General features: G+C 43.9%; 1 protein-coding gene across 1 annotated transcript; it reads right to left on the bottom strand.

Moving 5' to 3' along the window:
* Positions 1-10,583: 10,583 nt before the first annotated feature.
* On the bottom strand, positions 10,584-25,381 carry LOC120945054. Its single transcript, XM_040358905.1, has 4 exons — positions 25,213-25,381; positions 24,020-24,117; positions 20,526-20,620; positions 10,584-11,085 (listed from the first exon to the last, which is right to left on the bottom strand). Exons 1-4 carry the CDS (start codon positions 25,371-25,373, stop codon positions 10,828-10,830), a joined length of 612 nt encoding a protein of 203 aa, XP_040214839.1. The 5' UTR covers positions 25,374-25,381; the 3' UTR covers positions 10,584-10,827.
* Between the last annotated feature and the right edge of the window lie 1,275 nt (positions 25,382-26,656).

Genomic DNA, 26,656 nt, shown 5'->3' with positions numbered 1-26,656 from the left:
ATATTGAGCCGCTGCGCGCCCCCGGGGGCGCGCATCGCGGCGATCGTTGTTGCAGGGTGTCAGTCTGACACCCCGCAACACCGATCTAGGTAAAGAGTCTCTCATGGAGACTCTTTAATACGTGATCAGCCATGTCCAATCACGGCTGATCACAATGTAAACAGGAAAAGCCGGTAATCGGCTTTTCCTCACGCGTGTCTGTAAGACGTGAGTAGAGGAAAGCCGATCGGCTGCTCCTTTGACAGGGGGGGTTTGTGCTGATCGATTACAGCCCCCCCGAGGACTCCCAAACTGGACCACCAGGGATGCCACTAGACCACCAGGGATGCCCACCACAGGTATGCCACCCTAGACCACCAGGGATGACAATCACAACTAATGGATGCCAATCAGTGCCCACAATGGATGCCAATCAGTGCCCACAATGGGCATCACTGATTGGCAGGCATTATTATTTGGCACTGATTGGCATCCATTAGTACAACACATACATTAGTACGTTAGTGCCACCTATCATTGCCCATCTATGCCCATCCGTGCCACCTATCAGTGCCCATCCATGCCGCCTATCAGTGCCCCTCCAGTGCCCATCCATGCCGCCTATCCGTGCCCATCCATGCCACCTATCTGTGCCCATCCATGCCACCTATCCATGCCCATCCATGCCGCCTATCCGTACCCATCCGTGCCGCCTATCAGTGCCCATCCGTGCCGCCTATCAGTGCCGCCTATCAGTGCCGCATATTAGTGCCCATCAATGCCACCACATCTGTGCCACCTCATCGGTGCCCGTCAGTGCAGTACCATCAGTGCCCATCCATGAAAGAGAAAACTGAAACAAAAAAAAACGTATTTTTTTCTAAATTTTCAGTAATTTTTTTATTTCTTTTGCAGAAAATAAATATCCCAGAGGTGATCAAATACCACCAAAAGAAAGCTCAATTTGTGGGAACAAAATGATAAAAATTTAGTTTGGGTACAGTGTAGCATGACCGCGCAATTGTCATTCAAAGTGCAACAGTGCTGAAAATTGGTCTGGGCGGGAAGGCGTATAAGTGCCCGGTATGGAAGTGGTTAACCACTTCAGCCCTGGAGGATTTGGCTGCCCAATGACTGGGCCATTTTTTGCGATTCGGCACTGCGTAAGTTTCTGCAGGCAGCCTGTAGTGGGTGGGGCCTGCTGTGCCCCTCCCACAGCTCTGCTCTCTCTCCTTATGCAGGGTGACCAGTCTTGCCTCCGCCCCCTCATGTAAGTTTCTGCAGGCAACCTGTAGTGGGTGGGGCCTGCTGTGCCCCTCCCACAGCTCTGCTCTCTCTCTCCTTGTGCAGGGTTACTGGTCTTGTCTCCGCCCCCTCCTGTAGTTATCGGCAGGCAGCCTGTGGTGGGTGGAGCCTGCTCTGGAGCCTGCTCTGCCCCTCCCACAGCTCTGCTCTCTCTCTCCTTGTGCAGGGTGACTGGTCTTGTCTCCGCCCCCCTCCTGTCGTTTTCTGTCAAGGGTGGGGCCTGCTGGGACCCCTCCCATCGCTCTGCTGTCAGCACAGGCTTTGTACAGCACAGTGATGATGTCACTGCTACTTTTACAAGGTCATATCTGGATTTGCATGAGCATTTGGTGCACACAATAAGTGGATTTATATCCTTTGTGGTTATGAAAATTACATAAAAGAAAGATCTGTGTGACTATATGTATCCAGTGTTCTAATAAATTTCCTATACAGTACATACATTTACATATACAGTATGGCCCAGATTCTCGTAGATGGGCGTAAAACTGTGGCGGCGTAACGTATTTTACGTTACGCGGCCACAAGTTTTACAGGCAAGTGCTTTATTCACAAAGCACTTGCCTGTAAAGTTGTGGCGGCGTAGCGTAAATCACCCGGCGCAAGCCCGCCTAATTCAAATTAGGTCGGGTAGGGGGCGTATAGCATTTAAATTAAGCGCGCTCCCGCGCCGAACGTAATGCGCCGTCCCTAAAATTTCCCGACGTGCATTGCGCTAAATGACGCCGCAAGGACGTCATTGGTTTCGACGTGAACGTAAATGGCGTCCAGCCCCATTCACGGACGACTTACGCAAACAGCGTAAATTTTTACATTTCGTCGCGGGAACGACGCCCATACTTAACATTGGTTGCCCCTCATATAGCAGGGGCAACTTTACGCGTCGCAAATCTAACGTAAACGTCGTAACTTCACTGCGTCGACCGTACGTTTGAGAAATTCGCGTATTTTGCTAATTTGCATACTCGACGGGGAAAACGACGGAGGCGACACCTAGCGGCAAAAAAAAAAAATTGCATTTAAGATCCGACAGCGTAAGAGCCTTATGCCTGGCGGATCTAAAGGATATCTATGCGTAACTGATTCTAAGAATCAGTCGCATAGATACGACGGCCCAGATTAGGACTTAAGACGGCGTACATGGTGTTGCGCCGTCGTAAGCCCTTTGAGAATCTGGGCCTATGCCTCCATGTACTGTATCCCCCACTGCTCAATACACAGAGAGATATCTATACAATCATATATACATGTGCTTATATCTATTCAGCCGAGTGGAATGTGTATATGATTGTAGAGATATCTCTGTGTGCTGAGCAGTGGGGGGGGGGGGGAGGGTATACAGTACATGGAGGTATAAAGGTGATATCAAATATTTACAAAAATATGAGGGGTGTACTCACTTTTGTGAGATACTGTATGTTAAATTTATAAAAAAAATGTATTAATAGACATACAGGTGCATCTCTTCATAAAATTGGAATGTCAAAAAGTTCATTTATTTCAGTAATTCAATATAAAAAGTGAAACTCATATATTTTATATGTGTGTGTATATATATACATTTATGAAAAAAAGATATACATTTATAATATATGTATATATACACGGTAAAACCTTGGTTTGCAAGCAGAGGGCCAGATTCATGAACAATTACGGCGGCGTAATGTATCCCCTTTACGTTACTCCGCCGCAAGTTTTCGTCGTAAGTGCTTGATTCACAAAGCACTTGCGTGCAAACGTGCGGCGGCGTAGCGTAAAGCCGTCCGGCGCAAGCCCGCCTAATTCAAATGGGGCGTGTACCATTTAAATTAGGCGCGTTCCCGCGCCGTACGTTCTGCGCATGCTCCGTTAGGAAATTTCCTGCAGTGCTTTGCGCAAAATTACGGCGCCCCGACGTGTTTATTGAACGGCGATGTGCGTTACGTCCTTTCGTATTCCCAGACGTCATATGCAAAAAAAAAAATTGAAATTCGACACGGGAACGACGGCCATACTTTAACATGGGCTGTCTATTGTTACACCAAATAAATAGCAGCCGTAACTTTGCGACGCGAAAAGCCGACTAGCGACGACGTAAGAGAATGCGACGAACGCGCGTACTTTCGTGGATCGCCATAAACAGCTAATTAGCATACCCGACGCGGAAAACGACGCAAACTCCACCCAGCGGTCGCCGAAGTATTGCATCCTAAGATCCGAAGGCGTACGAAGCCGTACGCCTGTCGGATCTTAGCCAAATGCCGTCGTATCTTGTTTGTGAATTACAAATTAAGATACGACGCGGCAAATTTGAAAGTACGCCGGAGTATCAGCAGATACTCCGGCGTACTTTTTCTGTGAATCTGGCCCGTAATTCGTAACTAGGATGCATAGGATGCATTAAGGTGAAAAAACATGAATCTTTACAACCCCTTTAATTTATAGGAATTTTCAAATGTGGCTGTTAGTGACGAATACGAATTTATCCAAAGTTACGATTTATCTGAAATAACGAATGCCGCATCTAAACTAATGGAACGTAACAAATTAATAATAATAAATAATAATAATAAAATCTTTTTTTTATTATTTATTATTAATCGTTCTGTTCCATTTGTTTAGATACGGCATTCATTATCTAATGATAATTATCTATTATGGATAATTTCTAACTTTCGGATAAATTCGTACTGGTTACGTTTACTAACAGCCAAATTTGAAAGGAAATTCCAACACCTATAATTTTATTGTTATTATTAATTGTTTATTCTTTTGAATTTTCGGATTTTCTTTCATATTTCAAGGTTTTTGAATTTAGGAATTTTCAAATTTACCAATTAGCAATTTTTGGAATTTACCAATTTGCGAATTTACCAATTTGCTAATTTACGAATTTTCGAATTTGCTAATTTTCGAATTTACCAAATTCTTAAATTCTCAAATTTACTAATTAGTGATTTTACTACAAATTTACCAATTTGCAAATTTTCTAATTTACCAATTTGCGAATTTACTACAAATTTACCAATTTGGGAATTTGCAAATTTTCGAATCTGCAAATTTACCAATTTGGGAATTTACCAACTTATGAATTTACTACAGATTTTCGAATTTGCGAATTTACCAATTTGGGAATTTACTACAAATTAGTGAATTTACCAATTTTCAAATTTAACAATTTGTGAATTTACTACAAATTTTCGAATTTACCAATTTTCGAATTTACCAATTTGTGAATTTTTTACTTAACCAATTTTCGAATTTACCAATTTGCCAATTTGCGAATTTTCAAATTTACCAATTTGTGAATTTACTACAAATTTACGAATTTGGGAATTTGCAAATTTACGAATTTTCAAAGTTGCTAATTTACGAATTTGGGAATTTACCAACTTATGAATTTGCTACAAATTTTCGAATTTGCGAATTTACCAATTTGGGAATTTACTACGAATTTGCGAATTCGCAAATTTTCGAATTTACCAATTTCTTAAATTCGCAAATTTACTAATTTGTGAATTTACTACAAATTTACCAATTAGCGAATTTTCGAATTTACCAATTTTCAAAGTTGCGAATTTACAAATTTTCTAATCTGCAAATTTACCAATTTGGGAATTTACCAACTTATGAATTTGCTACAAATTTTCGAATTGGCGAATTTACCAATTTGGGAATTTACCAACTTATGAATTTACTACAAATTTTCGAATTGGCGAATTTACCAATTTGGGAATTTACCAACTTATGAATTTACTACAAATTTTCGAATTTACCAATTTGCTAATTTTTTATTTAACCAATTTGCGAATTTACCAATTTACGATCATAAAGAATGACCCAAAAAAAAATAATGAAAGGGAAACGAAAATGAAAGAATCTACTTTTTTAGATAAATGCCACCAAAATGGGTGATTGTCCACTGCTGATTACTCGGCACTGCCAGTAACGAAATTTAAGATGGACTTCTGTGGCTGTTTGAGGCTCAGCGATTTTCACCTTGGATTGGCTTTAAGCCGGGGGATTCGTGGCACTGATGGAGTTAACAGGATCTGATCCTATGGAAGGTTCCCAAGGAAACCCTTTGAGTGCAGTGAGTAGGAGGTTGGGTTCTCCCTTTGTGTGTCGGGTCAGCCTGTGTCTATAGTGGAATGCAGTGAATACATAGTGTAAAATAAACACATGTTCACAGACTTGTACCAACATCTTCCTGTGTAGGCTGCGCTCATCATTTATACCTTTCATCAAAAAAAAAACTCAAAATAAACAGGGAAACGTTTTTTTTTGGTTTACAACGCGCCGCGTCGGGCTCGCCTTTTATTCTGCAATCTTTACATCCAGACGGATTTGTTATTCTCTCAACTCGTTTTAAACCCAAAAGCAAATATTTATTATATTGCATCTTATCAATTCTTAGGTGTGATTATTATTATTATTTCAGGTACTTATATAGCGCCGTCAATTTATGCAGCGCTTTACATTGTATATTCACATCATGAGATGGCTGCATTAGTTTTTGTTTTTTGTATTTTAGGCTTTCTTTCTTCTATTTTCATCTGGTGATCCAGCCAGCAAGTCTATCTGTGGACTACATACTACAGTACTGCACCTATATTAGGATTGCCCCCTATCCGGGATTCACCCAGACAGTCTGGATTTTAGATCCTGTGTCCGGGTTTCAGTCCACATCAGTGGCAGCAGACCTCCTATCTCCCTCTCCTCTACCATCAGCTTCCAGTGATTTTAATTATATTGGTGGGGGGTGCTTTAACTGGGGTACAGACTAGTCTGAGGGGAAGATACTGGAGGACAGACTGACCTGGGGTGATTATACTGGGGGACAGACTGACCTGGGGGGATTATACTGGAGGACAGACTGACCTGGGGGGATGATACTAGTGGACAGACTGACCTGGGGGGGGAATATACTGGGGGACAGACTGACCTGGGGGATTATACTGGAGGACAGACTGACCTCGGGGGATTATACTGGGGGACAGACTGACCTGGGGGGATGTACTGGGATACAGATTGACGTGGGGGATTATACTGGAGGACAGACTGACCTGGGGGGATTATACTGGGGGACAGACTGACCTGGGGGGATTATACTGGGGGACAGACTGACCTGGGGGGGGGTGTACTGGAGTACAGACTGACCTGGGGGGATTAGACTGGAGGACAGACTAACCTGGGGGGATTATACTGGGGGGACAGACTGACCTGGGGGGATGTACTGGAGGACAGAATGACCTAGGGGGATCATATTGGGGGGACAGACTGACCTGGGGGGATTATACTGGAGGACAGACTGGCCTGGGGGGATTATACTGGGGGGACAGACTGACCTGGGGCATTATACTGGGCGACAGACTGGCCTGGGGGGATTATATTGGGGGACAGACTGACCTGGGGGGATTATACTGGGGGACAGACTGACCTGGGGGATGTACTGGGTACAGACTGACCTGGGGGATTATACTGGGGGACAGACTGACCTGGGGGGATTATACTGGGGGGACAGACTGACCTGGGGGGATTATACTGGGGGACAGACTGGCCTGGGGGGATTATATTGGGGGACAGACTGACCTGGGGGGATTATACTGGGGGGACAGACTGATCTGGGGGGATTACACTGGGGGACAGACAGACCTGGGGGGATTATACTGGGGGACAGACTGACCTGGGGGGATGTACTTGGGTACAGACTGACCTGGGGGGATTAGACTAGAGGACAGACTGACCCGGGGGCATTATACTGGGGGGGACAGACTGACCTGGGGGGTGTACTGGGGTACAAAGTGACCTGGGGGGGGGGTCTGTACTGGAGGACAGACTGACCTGGGGGATATACTGGGGGACAGACTGACATGGGGGGATGTACTGGGGGTACAGACTGACCTGGGGGAATTATACTGGAGGACAGACTGACCCGGGGGGATTATACTGGAGGACAGACTGACCTGGGGGGATTATACTGGGGGACAGACTGACCTGGGGGATTATACTGGGGGACAGACTGACCTGGGGGGATTATACTGGAGGACAGACTGACCTGGGGGGTTATACTGGGGGACAGACTGACCTGGGGGGATGATACTGGGGGACAGACTGACCTGGGGGATTATACTGGGGAACAGACTGATCTGGGGGATGTACTGGGGGACAGACTGACCTGTCAGCTTCATCCATTAGTAACACAATTTGGCCACACCCACTGTTCATCACAGGACGCTACCTGCGCTGCAATACTACTCTACCCAAAAGGTGTCCCAGATCTTTTACAACCCTATAGTGTAACCACTAAAGTGTTCGGGTTTGGCTTGATGAAAAGGTGGCAACCCTAACCTGTATCCTGCCATATACCGCCTACAGAGAGGATGTGTTGAATGCGCATGCACGTACACCGTATTTCCCTAAGTGCGCCACTTTCACAATTTTGGGAAATATGCCATGCACATTAATGGGTAAAGGTGCAGCCATTAGCTTGTACTGATGGCTCTATGTGGCACATATGCCACGCACCCACCCCCCAGCGTTGGAAAGCGCCAGGGATTTTCCGTTTGAGAAAACATAGGGTCAGATTCAGGTAGGGCAGCGTAACTTTGTGCGGGCGTAGCGTATGGTATTTACGCTACGCCGCCGCAAGTTAGAGAGGCAAGTGCTGTATTCACAAAGCACTTGCTCCCTAAGTTACGGCGGCGCAGCGTAAATGTGCCGGCGTAAGCGCGCCTAATTCAAATGAGGAAGAGGTGGGCGTGTTTTAGGGAAATTAAGCACGACCTCACGTAAATGACATTATCAACGAACGGCGCATGCGCCGTCCGTGGACGTATCCCAGTGCGCATGCGTCAGATAGAATGCCTAAGATAGGTCGAACACTGCCTACGACGTGAACGTAACTTACGCACAGCCCTATTCGCGTAGGACTTACGCAAACGACGTAAAACGATACTCCTGTTCCGACGTCCATACCTTGCATGGGCTGCGCCACCTAGGGAGCAGCTTTATCTTTACGTCGGCGTATCTCTTGCGTAAACAGCGTAACTAATTGCGCCGGGCGCACGTACGTTCGAGAATCGGCGTATCTTGCTCATTTGCATATTCAACACGAAAAACAACGGAAGCGCCACCTAGCGGCCAGCGTAAATATGCACCCTAAGATACGACGACGTAGGAGACTTATGCCGCTCGTATCTTAGCCTAATTTAAGCGTATCTGGTTTCCAGAATACGCTTAAATTTACGACGGCGTAGATTCAGAGTTACGCCGGCGTATCTACTGATACGCCGGCGTAACTCTCTCTGAATCTAGCCCATAGAATCTAATGGGGCCTTAGGTGACACCGCTACCGAATTCACAATGACCTCCTTTTGTCTACATTAAACCCATACATCCTGGAAAACAAAGTCGAAGGGTTTTTTTTTTTTTTTTCCATAGGATATTATGGCGCGTCGTTACGGTAAAGATTCAGGTGTGTTATTGTGAGGTTGGCTGGGTCTGGGCACGTCCTGGGTGATCTGCATTTTCAAAAAAACGGAAAGAGGAGAAGCGGCATGGAAAAATGACAGACAATCACTTTCATTTCTCAGAACCCCGCTCCCCCAATCACAGCAGAAGCACAGAAAAGAATTAGTGCGGCCTAATTAACAATTAACATTGCTTGGCTGCCCCCTGCAGGGCATTCTGCAGTATTGTGCCTTTATATATATATATATATATATATCTATAGATAGATAGATTTATAGATCTATATATAGATCTAGATATATATATATATAACAGTAAATTTGAATAAATGGACCCCAAATCATTGCAGCGTTTCTTTATTATCATACCTGACATCATAATCATCTGAGGGTACATCTGGTTGCTGGAGAATTCCAAAATATAAAAAAACACAATTTACTTGAATGAAATGTATTATTTAACCACTTAAGCCCCAAAAACGTGAAAGAAAATCCGAAATTTTGCTATAGTACAGGAAGTGAAGGGAAATCTTTCCAATGGGGACACGGATGACAAAAACATTGCAGAGGTTATAACCCTCCCTTACTCTATCCAAAAGTAAATTTTTTTTTAAAAAAGGCAGAGGCTCAGCATCAGCAGTGTTCTGACATTACCCGCTTCAGCTCACGAGGATTTGGCTGCCCAATGACCGGGGCCCTTTTTTTGCGATTCGGCACTACGTCGCTTTAACTGACAATTGCGCGGTCGTGCGACGTGGCTCCCAAACAAAATTGACGTCCTTTTTTTCCCACAAATAGAGCTTTCTTTTGGTGGTATTTGATCACCTCTGCGGTTTTTATTTTTTGCGCTATAAACAAAAAAAGAGCGTCAATTTTGAAAAAACACAATGGCCCAGATTCTCAAAGACATACGACGGCGTATCTCCAGATACGCCGTCGTAAGTCCGAATGCCCGCCGTCGTATCTATGCGCCTGATTCATAGAATCAGTTACGCATAGATTTGGCCAAGATACGAGCGGCGTAAGTCTCCTACGCCGTCGTATCTTGGGGTGCATATTTACGCTGGCCGCTAGGTGGCGCTTCCGTTGACTTCCGCGTCGAATAGGTAAATGAGCAAGATACGCCGATTCACGAACGTACGTACACCCGTCGCAATTAGTTACGCCGTTTACGTAAGACATACGCCGGCGTAAATATAAAGCAGGTCTTTAGGTGGCGCAGCCCATGCAAAGTATGGACGTCGGAACAAGCGTATCTTTTTACGTCGTTTACCTAAGTCGTACGTGAATGGGGCTGTGCGTAGGTTACGTTCACCTCACAGGCATTGAGCCGGCGTATCTTTGGGCGTAAATATGACGGTCGTTCGGCCATGCATCTACATGGGGTCACGCCTAATTTAAATACAACACGCCCACGACCTGCCTACTGTGAATTACGCGCGCTTACGCTGGCCGATTTACGCTACGCCGCCGTAACTTAGGACGCAAGTGCTTTGTGAATACAGCACTTGCCTCTCTAAGTAGCGGCGGCGTAGCGTAAATAAGATACGCTACGCCCGCACAACGTAAAGCCGCCCTACGTGAATCTAGGCCAATATTTTTTGCTTTTTGCTATAATAAATATCCCAATTAAAATTTTAAATTTAAATTTTAAATTTTAATTTTAGTTAATAAAAAATTTTCCTCAGTTTAGGCCGATACGTATTCTTCTACCTATTTTTGTTAAAAAAATTACCAATAAGCAATTATTGATTGGTTTGCGCAAAAGTGATAGCGTCTACAAACTATGGGGAAAGATTTATGGCATTTATATGGCGTTTTTTGTTTTTTTTTAGAAAATGACTGAAGTTCCGCTTTAACTTGCAGTCCGGAGACCATACAGGGGGCGGGGCAGTGACACACCATTTCAAAGAACTATAGACAGCAGGATATATTATCACGCTCCTTATGCTATAGAGCTATATGGCACAACAGGGATCAGCAGATCATCTGACAACGGTGTCCATACACAGTATAGGTTGGGTTACATTGGATTTGCCTGTAGTGTCCCTTTAAATGCCCAACTAGCAGAGGCTAAAATGTCAAGCAGAGATCAGGTCCTACATTTCCTCCTGGCATGGGAGTGCCCAGGACCGGTATGACATCGGTGCCCCGTATTCTGAGAGGGGAATCCTCGCGGCCCCTCTGCCCCCTGGCAGCCATTTATATCTGGAAGTGGATTTTCAGACAGAAGCATGTTGGTTAAGTCTTGCTGGTGCTGCAAAGTCTGTCTGATGTAGGTGAGATGATGGCGCTTGGTGGCCACTTTCTGCATCGTTGGGCGCTGAGCAAAATTCTTCAGAATATTTATCTAGGGAAAAATATATAAAAATATATATATATATATATATAACGTATATAATCAATAGGAGAAGGCGAATCACACTTCAAGTAAGGCTGCAGGTGCATCACAATCAGGCCGTCCCACTCAGCCATCTATAGAGGTTCCAAAACGTTCCTACTCTATCCAAAAACCCAACAACTTGCCTATGATACAGGCAACAATGTGTGTCCTGTGTAGCAGAAGAAGTATCCCATAAGCCAGGGCTCTAACCAGGCCACGCACCAACGCGTTTCGCTCCCCCTTGTTTGCGGAGCGAAACGCGTTGCTGGTGTGACCTGGTTGGAGCCCTGGCTGAGACGGCCACATACTCCTTTGCAGTGAACTTTCAGTGATGTGCGGCTCATGGGATACTTTTCCTTCTACATGGTGACGTCTAGAGCTGAAACGAGCCGATGGGGAAATCGGTGGAAAACAGAACGCCCGTCCGTTTTCACCCAATCATTACCGATCCGCCAGAGGGATGGAAAATAGGACCACCACCCGTCTGGATTTGGCGGACAGGATCGGATTGGATAGCGGTGGATGTCAGCAGACATTTCACCGCTGACATCTGACGTTCCATAGAGGTGAATGGAGGGTCTGGTCAGGACCGCCTGACTTATGACAGACAGACCTGATTGGACCTGATTGGACTGTAAGTCCCTTTGTGAAAAGGGACTTACAGTGGACTTACAGCAATGTACGGCTTATGGGATACTTTTCCTGGTACATGCTGACGTCGAGAGCCAAGACAAGCTCCGTTCCTATACTTTCCATTCCTATACTTTCCATTCCTATACTTTCCCTTCCTACACTTTCCTATACTCTCCATTTCTATACTTTCCACTCCTATACAGTGGAACCCCGGATTGCGAGTAACGCGGTTAACGAGCGTTTCGCAATACGAGCGCTGTATATAAAAAAATTACTTGGTTTGCAAGTGTTGTCTCGCAAAACGAGTAGTATTCAGGCCAAAGCGGTGTGCAGTACTGCTTTTGGCCTGAGGTGAGGGGGCGCCGGAGCCGAGCAGAGCCGAACGTCTCCGATCGCAGCAGATCGGCGCCGTCCGGAAATGCAAATGAAAATCTCAGGTAGGAAGTCTTTTCGAGGTTTGCTGAGGTCAGCCGAAGTATCTTTGGGCCTTTTCGGCTGTTTCCGAGGCTCTCCGGCGCCCCCCCAACCCCTGGCCGCATGCGGTATTGTATCCCATTGAAATCAATGCGGAACAAATTATTTTCGCTTCAATTGACTCCAATGGGGAAACTCGCTTTGATATGTGAGTACTTTGGATTACGAGCATTCTCCTGGAACGGATTATGGTCGTAATCCGAGGTTCCAGTGTACTTTCCTATAATTTCTGTTCCTATACTTTTCTTATACGTTCCATTTCTATACTTTCCTATATTTTCCTTTCTTATACCTTCTGTTCATCTTTAGTTTCCTATACTTTTCTACACTTTGTGTTCCTATACTTTATTACACTTTCCATTCCTATACTTTCCTATACTTTCTGATCTCCTTGACTTTCCTATACTTTGCGTTCCTATACTTTACTAAACTTTTTGGGGCAAATCCACAAAAGAGATACTCCGGCGTAAGCCGTCGTATCTCTGGTTCTAACTTTGGAACTGATCCTCAGAAGCAGTTTTCCTAAGTTAGGCAGAAGATCCAACATCTGTAAGGGACTTACACTGCCGGATCTTAGGATGCAGTACCGCATCCGCCACTGGGGGCATTTCGAGTCGAAATGCCTCTGTTAGTATGCAAATTAGCACTTAGGGCGATCCTCAAAGCTTTTGTGCCTAGTTTTTTCGCCGTAAGTGTTAGTTTGCCTGGTGTAAAACTAGGGCTGCTTTTACAAAGTGTAAAGTTAGTCACACCTTGTAAAGGCCCATTCAAGCGACGGCATTTGGTATGCATTCCCGAGGGAGAACTCCACGGCAATTTGTAAATTCCAAACCGGCATGGGTTCCCCCCCAGGAGCATACCAGGCCCTTAGGTCTGTTATGGGTTGTAAGGAGACCCCCCCTCCGCCGAAAAATTGACGTAGGGGGTCCCCCTACAATCCATACCAGACCCGTATCCAAAGCACGCTACCCGGCCAGCCAGGAAGGGAGTGGGGACGAGCGAGCGCCCCCCCCTCCTGAGCCGTGCCAGGCCGCATGCCCTCAACATGGGGGGGTTGGGTGCTCTGGGGCAGGGGGGCGCACTGCGGGCCCCCCCCACCCCAGAGCACCCTGTCCCCATGTTGATGAGGACAGGACCTCTTCCCGACAACCCTTGCTATTGGTTGTCGGGGTCTGCGGGCGGAGGCTTATCAGAATCTGGGAGTCCCCTTTAATAAGGGGGCCCCCAGATACCGGCCCCCCACCCTAAGTGAATGGATATGGGGTACATCGTACCCCTATCCATTCACCTGGAGGCAAAAAGTAAAAGTTAATAAACACACAACACAAGGCTTTTTAAAATATTTTATTATTCTGCTCCGGACGCCCCCCCTGTCTTCGTTATTAGCTCAATTACCAGGGGGGGCTTCTTCTTCCACTCTCCGGGGGTCTTCTCCGCTCTCCGGGGGGGGTTTCTGCTTCCGCTCTCCGGGGGGGGCTTCTCCGGACTCCGGGGGGCTTCTTCCATCTTCTCCCCTCTTCCGCTCTTGACTCGGCGAACCCCGGTTCTTCTGCAGCTCTCCGGTGCCTTCTTCTTCAGCGCTGGCTGCCTGCTATGTTTGTGTGTTAGCTCGATTTCAAACAGGCAGCCGGCGCGGTCTTCTGTGACGCCAGGGTCTTCTGGTCTTCTGTTCTTCCGATGTTGCCTCGTCGCCTGTTGTCGCTGTAATGATGGAAGCGCGCCTTGCATCACATTTATATAGGCATCACCGTCCCATCATGCTCCGGTAGGTACCCACGTGGTGGGTGCACGTGGGTAGGCACCCACCACGTGGGTACCTGCCGGAGCATGATGGGACGGTGATGCCTATATAAATGTGATGCAAGGCGCGCTTCCATCATTACAGCGACAACAGGCGACGAGGCAACATCGGAAGAACAGAAGACCAGAAGACCCTGGCGTCACAGAAGACCGCGCTGGCTGCCTGTTTGAAATCGAGCTAACACACAAACATAGCAGGCAGCCAGCGCTGAAGAAGAAGGCACCGGAGAGCTGCAGAAGAACCGGGGTTCGCCGAGTCAAGAGCGGAAGAGGGGAGAAGATGGAAGAAGCCCCCCGGAGTCCGGAGAAGCCCCCCCCGGAGAGCGGAAGCAGAAACCCCCCCCGGAGAGCGGAGAAGACCCCCGGAGAGTGGAAGAAGAAGCCCCCCCTGGTAATTGAGCTAATAACGAAGACAGGGGGGGCGTCCGGAGCAGAATAATAAAATATTTTAAAAAGCCTTGTGTTGTGTGTTTATTAACTTTTACTTTTTGCCTCCAGGTGAATGGATAGGGGTACGATGTACCCCATATCCATTCACTTAGGGTGGGGGGCCGGTATCTGGGGGCCCCCTTATTAAAGGGGACTCCCAGATTCTGATAAGCCTCCGCCCGCAGACCCCGACAACCAATAGCAAGGGTTGTCGGGAAGAGGTCCTGTCCTCATCAACATGGGGACAGGGTGCTCTGGGGTGGGGGGGGCCCGCAGTGCGCCCCCCTGCCCCAGAGCACCCAACCCCCCCATGTTGAGGGCATGCGGCCTGGCACGGCTCAGGAGGGGGGGGGCGCTCGCTCGTCCCCACTCCCTTCCTGGCTGGCCGGGTAGCGTGCTTTGGATACGGGTCTGGTATGGATTGTAGGGGGACCCCCTACGTCAATTTTTCGGCGGAGGGGGGGTCTCCTTACAACCCATAACAGACCTAAGGGCCTGGTATGCTCCTGGGGGGGGGAACCCATGCCGTTTTTTTCATTGAAAATTGGCATGGAGTTCTCCCTCAGGAATGCATGCCGAGCGACGCTGTCATTTTTTTTAAAAATTATTTGTTTTCCCGGCGCGTCTTTTTTTCACCCGTCGCAACTTTAGTGTCCCGTCGCAATCCACAAAGCCGCCCGGCGTCAATTACGTTCGCGCGATGCACGTCGGGAAAATGACGTCACACGCATGCGCAGTACGGCCGGCGCGGGAGCGCGCCTCATTTAAATTGTAAACGCCCCCCGGAGAGGAGGAACGCCTTACGACGGCGGCACTTAACTTACACGGCTTGAAATTTTTACGTAAGTGCTTTGAGGATCAGGCACTTAGGTAAAAACTTTAAGTCAGTGTAACTTAACTGCTGAAAGTTAAGTTACGCCGCCTGGCTGAGGATTTGGCCCTATGTTCCTATACTTTCCATTCCTATACTTTCCGTTCCTATACTTTCCATTCCTATACTTTCCGTTCCTATACTTTCCGTTCCTATACTTTCCATTCCTATACTTTCCGTTCCTATACTTTCCGTTCCTATACTCTCCATTTCTATACTTTCCGTTCCTATACTTTCCGTTCCTATACTTTCCATTCCTATACTTTCCGTCCCTATACTTTCCGTTCCTATACTTTCCGTTCCTATACTTTCCATTCCTATACTTTCCGTTCCTATACTTTCCGTTCCTATACTTTCCGTTCCTATACTTTCCGTTCCTATAATTTCCATTCCTATACTTTCCGTTCCTATACTTTCCGTTCCTATACTTTCCGTTCCTATACTTTCCGTTCCTATACTTTCCGTTCCTATACTTTCCATTCCTATACTTTCCGTTCCTATAATTTCCATTCCTATACTTTCCATTCCTATACTCTCCATTTCTATACTTTCCGTTCCTATACTTTCCGTTCCTATAATTTCCGTTCCTATACTTTCCGTTCCTATACTTTCCGTTCCTATAATTTCCGTTCCTATAATTTCCGTTCCTATACTTTCCGTTCCTATAATTTCCGTTCCTATACTCTCCATTTCTATACTTTCCATTCCTATAATTTCCGTTCCTATACTTTCCATTCCTATACTTTCCATTTCTATACTTTCCGTTCCTATACTTTCCGTTCCTATAATTTCCGTTCCTATAATTTCCGTTCCTATACTCTCCATTTCTATACTTTCCATTCCTATACTTTCCGTTCCTATAATTTCCATTCCTATACATTCCGTTTCTATACTTTCTGTTCCCCTTTAATTTTCTATACTTTTTGTTCCTATACGTTATTATACTTCCCCTTCCTATACATTCCTATACTTTCTTATTTTTTCCATTCCTTTACTCTCTGTTCCTATACTTTACTATACTTTCTGTTCCTATACTTTCTAATTCTTTCCATTTCTATACTTTCCATTCCTATACTTATTCTTTCCATTCCTAAAAGTTCTATTCCTATACTTTCTGTTCCTATACTTTACTATACTTTCTTATACTTTTTGTTCCTATACTTTACTATACTTTCCGTTCCTATAATTTCCATTCCTATACTTTCCGTTCCTATACTTTCCATTCCTATACTTTCCGTTCCTATACTTTCCGTTCCTATACTTTCCATTCCTATACTTTCCGTTCCTATACTTTCCGTTCCTATACTCTCCATTTCTATACTTTCCGTTCCTATACTTTCCGTTCCTATACTTTCCATTCCTATACTTTCCGTCCCTATACTTTCCGTTCCTATACTTTCCGTTCCTATACTTTCCATTCCTATACTTTCCGTTCCTATACTTTCCGTTCCTATACTTTCCGTTCCTATACTTTCCGTTCCTATAATTTCCATTCCTATACTTTCCGTTCCTATACTTTCCGTTCCTATACTTTCCGTTCCTATACTTTCCGTTCCTATACTTTCCATTCCTATACTTTCCGTTCCTATAATTTCCATTCCTATACTTTCCATTCCTATACTCTCCATTTCTATACTTTCCGTTCCTATACTTTCCGTTCCTATAATTTCCGTTCCTATACTTTCCGTTCCTATACTTTCCGTTCCTATAATTTCCGTTCCTATAATTTCCGTTCCTATACTTTCCGTTCCTATAATTTCCGTTCCTATACTCTCCATTTCTATACTTTCCATTCCTATAATTTCCGTTCCTATACTTTCCATTCCTATACTTTCCATTTCTATACTTTCCGTTCCTATACTTTCCGTTCCTATAATTTCCGTTCCTATAATTTCCGTTCCTATACTCTCCATTTCTATACTTTCCATTCCTATACTTTCCGTTCCTATAATTTCCATTCCTATACATTCCGTTTCTATACTTTCTGTTCCCCTTTAATTTTCTATACTTTTTGTTCCTATACGTTATTATACTTCCCCTTCCTATACATTCCTATACTTTCTTATTTTTTCCATTCCTTTACTCTCTGTTCCTATACTTTACTATACTTTCTGTTCCTATACTTTCTAATTCTTTCCATTTCTATACTTTCCATTCCTATACTTATTCTTTCCATTCCTAAAAGTTCTATTCCTATACTTTCTGTTCCTATACTTTACTATACTTTCTTATACTTTTTGTTCCTATACTTTACTATACTTTCCGTTCCTATACTTTCCGTTCCTATAATTTCCATTCCTATACTTTCCATTCCTATACTTTCCGTTCCTATACTTTCCGTTCCTATACTTTCCGTTCCTATACTTTCCGTTCCTATACTTTCCATTCCTATACTTTCCGTTCCTATAATTTCCATTCCTATACTTTCCGTTCCTATACTTTCCGTTCCTATAATTTCCGTTCCTATACTTTCCGTTCCTATACTTTCCGTTCCTATAATTTCCATTCCTATACTTTCCGTTCCTATACTCTCCATTTCTATACTTTCCATTCCTATACTTTCCGTTCCTATAATTTCCATTCCTATACATTCCATTCCTATACTTTCTGTTCCCCTTTAATTTTCTATACTTTTTGTTCCTATACATTATTATACTTCCCCTTCCTATACATTCCTATACTTTCTTATTTTTTCCATTCCTTTACTCTCTGTTCCTATACTTTACTATACTTTCTGTTCCTATACTTTCTAATTCTTTCCATTTCTATACTTTCCATTCCTATACTTATTCTTTCCATTCCTATACTTATTCTTTCCATTCCTAAAAGTTCTATTCCTATACTTTCTGTTCCTATACTTTACTATACTTTCTTATACTTTTTGTTCCTATACTTTACTATACTTTCCGTTCCTATACTTTCCGTTCCTATAATTTCCATTCCTATACTTTCCGTTCCTATACTTTCCATTCCTATACTTTCCGTTCCTATACTTTCCGTTCCTATACTTTCCGTTCCTATACTTTCCGTTCCTATACTTTCCGTTCCTATACTTTCCGTTCCTATACTTTCCATTCCTATACTCTCCATTTCTATACTTTCCGTTCCTATAATTTCCATTCCTATACTTTCCGTTCCTATACTTTCCGTTCCTATACTTTCCGTTCCTATACTTTCCGTTCCTATACTTTCCGTTCCTATACTTTCCGTTCCTATACTTTCCATTCCTATACTTTCCATTCCTATACTCTCCATTTCTATACTTTCCGTTCCTATAATTTCCATTCCTATACTTTCCGTTCCTATACTTTCCGTTCCTATAATTTCCGTTCCTATACTTTCCATTCCTATACTCTCCATTTCTATACTTTCCGTTCCTATAATTTCCATTCCTATACTTTCCGTTCCTATACTTTCCATTTCTATACTTTCCATTCCTATACTTTCCGTTCCTATAATTTCCATTCCTATACTTTCCGTTCCTATATTTTCCATTCCTATACTTTCCATTCCTATACTTTCCGTTCCTATACTTTCCGTTCCTATACTTTCCATTCCTATACTTTCCGTTCCTATAATTTCCGTTCCTATACTTTCCATTCCTATACTCTCCATTTCTATACTTTCCGTTCCTATAATTTCCATTCCTATACTTTCCATTCCTATACTTTCCATTCCTATACTTTCCATTCCTATACTTTCCGTTCCTATACTTTCCATTCCTATACTTTCCATTCCTATACTTTCCGTTCCTATAATTTCCGTTCCTATACTTTCCGTTCCTATACTTTCCGTTCCTATAATTTCCGTTCCTATACTTTCCGTTCCTATACTTTCCGTTCCTATAATTTCCGTTCCTATACTTTCCGTTCCTATACTCTCCATTTCTATACTTTCCATTCCTTTACTTTCCGTTCCTATAATTTCCATTCCTATACATTCCGTTCCTATACTTTCTGTTCCCCTTTAATTTTCTATACTTTTTGTTCCTATACATTATTATACTTCCCCTTCCTATACATTCCTATACTTTCTTATTTTTTCCATTCCTTTACTCTCTGTTCCTATACTTTACTATACTTTCTGTTCCTATACTTTCTAATTCTTTCCATTTCTATACTTTCCATTCCTATACTTATTCTTTCCATTCCTATACTTATTCTTTCCATTCCTAAAAGTTCTATTCCTATACTTTCTGTTCCTATACTTTACTATACTTTCTTATACTTTTTGTTCCTATACTTTACTATACTTTCCGTTCCTATACTTTCCGTTCCTATACTTTCCGTTCCTATACTTTCCGTTCCTATACTTTCCGTTCCTATACTTTCCGTTCCTATACTTTCCGTTCCTATACTTTCCATTCCTATACTCTCCATTTCTATACTTTCCGTTCCTATAATTTCCATTCCTATACTTTCCGTTCCTATACTTTCCGTTCCTATACTTTCCATTCCTATACTTTCCATTCCTATACTCTCCATTTCTATACTTTCCGTTCCTATAATTTCCATTCCTATACTTTCCGTTCCTATACTTTCCATTTCTATACTTTCCATTCCTATACTTTCCGTTCCTATAATTTCCATTCCTATACTTTCCGTTCCTATACTTTCCATTTCTATACTTTCCATTCCTATACTCTCCATTTCTATACTTTCCGTTCCTATAATTTCCATTCCTATACTTTCCGTTCCTATACTTTCCATTTCTATACTTTCCATTCCTATACTTTCCGTTCCTATAATTTCCATTCCTATACATTCCGTTCCTATACTTTCTGTTCCCCTTTAATTTTCTATACTTTTTGTTCCTATACATTATTATAATTCCCCTTCCTATACATTCCTATACTTTCTTATTTTTTCTATTCCTTTACTCTCTGTTCCTATACTTTACTATACTTTCTGTTCCTATACTTTCTAATTCTTTACATTTCTATACTTTCCATTCCTATACTTATTCTTTACATTCCTAAAAGTTCTATTCCTATACTTTCTGTTCCTATACTTTACTATACTTTCTTATACTTTTTGTTCCTATACTTTACTATACTTTCCGTTCCTACACTTTCTGTCTGGTTCACAATGTGTTGGCCCACCTCACACAAATTACAACGAACATGTCTGTGGTGCACAGATGATTACCCGACCACCCCTGATTACACCCCCCCCCCCCCTCATTTTAGGTCAAAAGTCACCATTTCTGGTCTTATGGGTTCACCATACTCTTCACTAAGCTTCTTCTTGGATTCTGCTTGTAGGATCCTCCACAGTTCCTCGGCTCCCAGGGGGTCTGAAGAACAGGAAGAAAAGACGAATTATAAGGATAGACAAGAGAGGCCAACTGTCCCACATCTTGGACATCAGCGCCAATATTGCTGTGTCCCGGGCTGTGTCGTGGGATCACGGCGTCACCATGTGCATGTTCAGTAACTCAATAGGGCATTCATTATGGGGGCAGCGGGTGGGCAGTCCTTGCATAATTAGAGGTGGGGTAGGGGTGGGCCAGTCCATGAAGTGGGTGGGGTCTGTCTCAGTCACTGGGTGGGCCTGAGGTGGACCTCGGACACGGTTGTTTGAGAGATTAGAACTGAAAAGCTGGTATGTTTGGGGGCCTTCGGTAAGTTTTCCAGTCAATAGTGTGCATTTTAGCATGTGCCAGAAAAATGTGTGTGACTTATAGTGGACTTGGCAAGCATCAGAATTGTATTTTTCTCTTCATGCTCTAATAAACCCAAAACCAAAAATGTCCTATATTTATTATTTATTATACTCGTAATCCGAGGTTCCGCTGTATCATTTTCCCTCCACTTCACAATTATGTGCCACTTTGTGTTGGTCTATCACATAAAATCCCAATAAAATAAGTTTTTGGTTGTAACATGACAAAATGTGGAACATTTCAAGGGGTATGAATACTTTTTCAAGGCTCTGTAGGTCCCCTATATTAACCACTAGTGTTGAGCAGAATATGCCATATTCGATTTCGCGATATATCTCGAATATATATTCGAATATTCGAGATATATTCGCTAAATTCGAATATTCGTGATATTTTATCGAAATTAAATGATTGCGATTTTTCGATATTGCGAATGCGAAAATAATTGCGATTTTTTGATAACTGCGGTAGGAGCACTCTGATTGGCTCAGAATATTCGTGATATTTTATCGAAATATCGCAACATGCGAATGCGATATTTATTGCGCAATTTCGAGAAATGCTGGAGGAGCGCTCTGATTGGCTCAGAATATTCGTGATATTTTATCGAAATATCGCAACATGCGAATGCGATATTTATTGCGCAATTTCGACAAATGCTGTAGGAGCACTCTGATTGGCTCAGAATATTCGTGATATTTTACAATACAAAATAATTGCGAATATTCGGCAAATGCGGAAGGAGCACTCTGATTGGCTCAGAATATTCTTGATATTTTACAATACAAAATAATTGCGAATATTCGGCAAATGCAGAAGGAGCACTCTGATTGGCTCAGAATATTCTTGATATTTTACAATACAAAATAATTGCGAATATTCGGCAAATGCGGAAGGAGCACTCTGATTGGCTCAGAATATTCTTGATATTTTACAATACAAAATAATTGCGAATATTCGGGAAATGCGGAAGGAGCACTCTGATTGGCTCAGAATATTCTTGATATTTTTCAATAGAAAATAAAAAGTGTTTTGCATTGGTGGTGATTCTTTACTCTATCCATCTGTCACAGCCGTTTGTCAATCAAACACCTTGAAGATTGAACACGTTCATGCTGCATGCTTTGGACTTTTTTTCACTTCACATATCAAAGACATTTTTATGAAAGATTATTTTTCTATTATTGGGACTATATTTCTTTATATATTTGTTTCACTGTGTATTTCACAAGTTATTTGCGCTTGCTTATTTTATAATTTGCCCACATGTCTTGTCACTAGACATATTTTTTATTCTTGTAGAGGGACTCCATTTTCTGTCTTGTATTAATTTATGTTGTATAACATTTTTGAGTTGCTGCTGTATTCTCCCCTTTTTTAAGGTATGCGCAATTTTTTCCTTCTTACAAAAAATAATAATATCAAACATACAAATATTCATAACATACACATACACAAAGCCCCCCCTTTTGCATCAGAGACAATCAGAGTTCTCCTACCACAGTTATCGAAAATTCGCAATCATTTTCGCATTCGCAATAGCGAAAAATCGCAATTTTTTTTTTTTTAATTTGGCAACATAAAAGGATCGCCTCAGCTTAGCTACTCGGCCCAGGGTCTCTAATCATACCAGCAATGCTTTTAGACGTCGATAGGATGTGATCTGTTTTAAAAATCAAATTGAAAAAATGCGAATATTCGGAATTGCGAATATTCACAGCGAAATTCGAAATATAGCGCGATTTCTCGAATATGCTATATTCGAGTCGAATATTCGCAATGCGAATATTCGTGAGCAACACTATTAACCACTAGCTGACGGCCGTACGACTTTGTACGGCCGCAGCGCGGCTCCCAATCTCTAACAGGCCGTCTTTTTACGGCCGCCCCTTTGCTCGTTCCCCGCGCGCGCTTTCGAGCGCGCAACGGGGAACTGCTGTGCTGGCCGTGTCCCTTGGACACAGCCAATCACAGATCGCCGTGAACGGCCAATCGGAGTGGCCGTTTCCTAGGCGATGTGTGCGGCCAATGAGAGATGATCTCATATGTTTACATATGAGATCATTTCTCATTCCCGGCTCTCACACTGACAGCGTCCTGTCAGGGAGAGAGGAGACGGATCTGTGTCTCTTGTACATAGAGACACAGATCGGTCACCCCCCCCCCCCCAGTCATCCCCCTCCCCCCACAGTTAGAACACTAATATTAGGGTACACATTTAACCCCTTCCTCACCCCCTAGTGTTAACCCCTTCCCTGCCAGTCACATTTATACAGTAATTAGTGCATATTTATAGCACTGATTGCAGTATAAATGTGAATGGCGCCAAAAATGTGTCAAAATTGTTCGATGTGTCCGCCATAATGTCGCAGTCGCAATAAAAATCGCAGATCGCCGCTTATTGCGATTTTTTTTTTTTTTTTACTAAAAATATGTAGAATACGTATTGGCCTAGACTGAGGATAAAAAAAAAACGTAAAAAAAAATTTGAGCTATTTATTATAGCAACAAGTAAAATTTTTATTTTTTTTTTCAAAATTGTCGCTCTATTTTTGTTTATAGCGCAAAAAATAAAAACCGCAGAGGTGATCAAATACCACCAAAAGAAAGCTCTATTTGTGGGGAAAAAAGGACGTTAATTTTGTTTGGGAGCCACGTCGCACGACGGCGCAATTGTCAGTTAAAGCGACGCAGTGCCGAATCGCAAAAAGTCCTCTGGGCAGGAAGGGGGTTTAAGTGCCCAGTAAGGAAGTGGTTAAACAGCGGAATATTATAATATATTATATAGATGATAATAACGGCACATCATATAGTGTTATAAGGCTGAATAATACGATGAGACTTTATCGCCGGCCGCATTCCCCCGGCGACACTCACAAAACACCGCTAGGGAGTTCATAATTAACCGACACAAACACTGATTTTGCGTAACGCCTTGTAATTTGTCGGCTCTGCCTGGTGGGGGGGAGGGGGGGGGTCATTTACTCCAGTAAAATAAATACCATCAATAGGAGGACGGTTAACAATTACCTTCCATTTGATCTAAGATTTTCTGTAAGGAGGGGCTGACTTGGAAATCCATCGGCGGGGGATTTAGAAAATATTCTGCCGTTTCATAACCCAGGATGCTTCAAAAGAAAAAAAAAAAAAAGAAATGTATTGTAACAAATAAAGGTGACAACACACATTTTAATCGTTAAATATGAATGGCTCTTTTATATTACCACCCCCCACCCCCGATTCTTCCAATCCTAACCCACCAGCCTTAAAAAATTAAAAAAATTGCAAAATCGGGGCAGATGGGGACAAGGGCCTCTTCAACCTTGCCCGGTGGTTGTGGGGGGTCTGCGGGCGGTGGGCTTAAACGGAATCTGGAAGCCCCCTTTAACAAGGGGGCCCCCAAGTCCCGCCACCCCCCCTCATGGGGTATATTGTATCCCTACCCATTCACCAAAAATAAAGTAGTTTAGTGTAAAAAAAATACAGTAGACAGTTTTTAACAACGCCTTCATCTTCATCCTCCGGGCTTCTCCTGCTTCTTCTTCCGCTCTTCTTCTTTCTTCTTTGTCCGGTGTTGTTCTTCCTCTGCCGCCGTTGACCCTCCTCCGATGCTGCGTCCGCGCCGATGTCAAACATTTCTTATATAATGGCGGGGAAGTGGCCATCGGATTACGTCATCCAGAGGCGCCGCCCCTTGTGACGTCACAGACCCATCATGCCCCGGAAAGTGGCGTCACAAGGGGTGGGACCGATCACGTCATACGGGAGGCCCCGCCCCTTGTGACGCCACAGACCCATCATGCCCCGGGAAGTGGCGTCACAAGGGGTGGGGCCTCCCATATGACGTAATCGCTCCCACCCCTTGTGACACCACTGCCCGGGGCATGATGGGTCTGTGACGTCACAAGGGGCCCTGCCCCTTGTGACGTCACAGACCCATCATGCCCCGGGCAGTGGCGTCACAAGGGGTGGGAGCGATTACGTCATACGGGAGGCCCCGCCCCTTGTGACGCCACAGACCCATCATGCCCCGGGCAGTGGCGTCACAAGGGGTGGGGCCTCCGGTGAAGGAGGCGGTGGCCCGGGGGGGTTTGCTGCATCCCTGTATGCAAATAGGATGGGCGGATACCAGCGTACAGCCTGTCGTTGATTTGTACAGGTGGCTGTAGACAAACATCTGACTATGCTCGGCGTACGGCCCTAAGCGAATATCGGTCACTGACCTGCACAGCTGCTGGGCGTAATCTGTATCTGGGCTGGACCCGGCTTCCTCTTCCTCTTCCTCATGCAGGCTCTCACAAACACTGCTGCAGAGCAGGCTGGAGTCTCCTCTATGGAAGGATTTCTGGCGGCGGTTGGCTCCGGGGTACTGACAGCCGGCCATAGGAGCCTTCCACTGCAGGAGAGAAACCACAGTGCACCGGTCATACACCATAGGTGGCACCTCCCTTCTGAAAACGCAAGTTGCCTGGCTGTCTTGTTACATAGTTATTTCTATGTAACTCCACACAGCAATGCGAGGCTTTCTCCCTGGTGTGGAGTGTCGTGCTCGCCCCCTCCCTTGGACTACAGGAGAGTCAGGACACTCTCTACGTTGCAGATAGAGAAAGCAGCTGTGTGTTAGTGGGCGTCCTGACTCTCCTGTAGTCCAAGGGAGGGGGCGAGCACGACACTCCACACCAGGGAGAAAGCCTTGCATTACTGTGTGGAGTTACAGACAGAAGAACAGGAAGTGAGGATTTATCAGAAGAAATAAGGACATTTAAAAGCAAAATGGAAGGATGAGGTAAGTGAAGGAGGACGGCACTAAGGTAAAGGAAGATATTTAGGGGAAACAAATTGTACCTTTACAACCCCTTTAACCCCTTCCCTGCCAGTGTGATTTTCACAGTGTAAACACAACATCTCCCCGTTCTGCCTAGTGACAGGACACTGATCGTCTACTCCCTGTCATCCTAACAGTTAGAATAACTCCCTAGTACACACTTAACCCCTTCAGCGCCACCTAGTGGTTAACCCCTTCACTGTCAGTTCTATTTTCACAGTAATCAGTGCATTTTTATAGCATTGATCACTGTAAAAAATGACAATGGTCCCAAACATGTGTCAAAAGTGTCCGATGTGTCCGTCATAATGTCGCAGTCACAAAAAAAATCGCAGATCGTCGCCATTACTAGTAAAAAAAAAATTATAATAAAAATGCCATAAAGCTGTCCCCTTTTTTGTAGACGCAATAACTTTTGCGCAAACCAATCAATAACCGCTTATTGTTTTTTTTGTTTTTTTTTAAAAAAATATGTAGAAGAATACGTATCGGCCTAAACTGAGGGAAAAAAATGGCTTTTTAAAAAAAAAATTAAATTGGGCATATTTATTATGGTAAAAAGTACAAAATATTGCTTTTTTTTTTTTTTAATTGTCCATCTCCCCTAATTTAGGCCTCATGTGTCTTTGCTGACAAAGTCTGCCAGTCTACAGTCGCTGGTGAGCATTTATATATACCGTATTTATCGCTGTATAACGCGCTCCCGCGTATACCGCGCACCCCTAAAGTGACCCCCAATCCTGTGGAAAAAAAGTTATTTTTGTACTTACAGTTTTGGTGTCTTGCGCGGCGTCCATCGGCGGCCTCGTCGGGTCCGGCGTCCTTCTGCGGCTTCGGGTGTC

The sequence above is a fragment of the Rana temporaria genome, chromosome 7 (assembly GCF_905171775.1).
Source record: "Rana temporaria chromosome 7, aRanTem1.1, whole genome shotgun sequence".
NCBI lineage: Eukaryota > Metazoa > Chordata > Amphibia > Anura > Ranidae > Rana > Rana temporaria.
The sequence above is the reverse complement of the archived record's forward strand: the minus strand, read 5'-3'. Positions and strand labels throughout refer to the sequence as shown.

Excerpts from the sequence above, each read along its gene's own strand:
- LOC120945054 (XM_040358905.1), bottom strand. The coding sequence starts at position 25,373 with ATGGCCGGCTGTCAGTACCCCGGAGCCAACCGCCGCCAGAAATCCTTC. Across the intron at positions 24,118-25,212 it reads TACGCCCAGCAGCTGTGCAG|CATCCTGGGTTATGAAACGG; the intron begins GTCAGTGACCGA and ends TTTCTTTTGAAG. Across the intron at positions 11,086-20,525 it reads AACCCATAAGACCAGAAATG|ATAAATATTCTGAAGAATTT; the intron begins GTGACTTTTGAC and ends ATTTTTCCCTAG.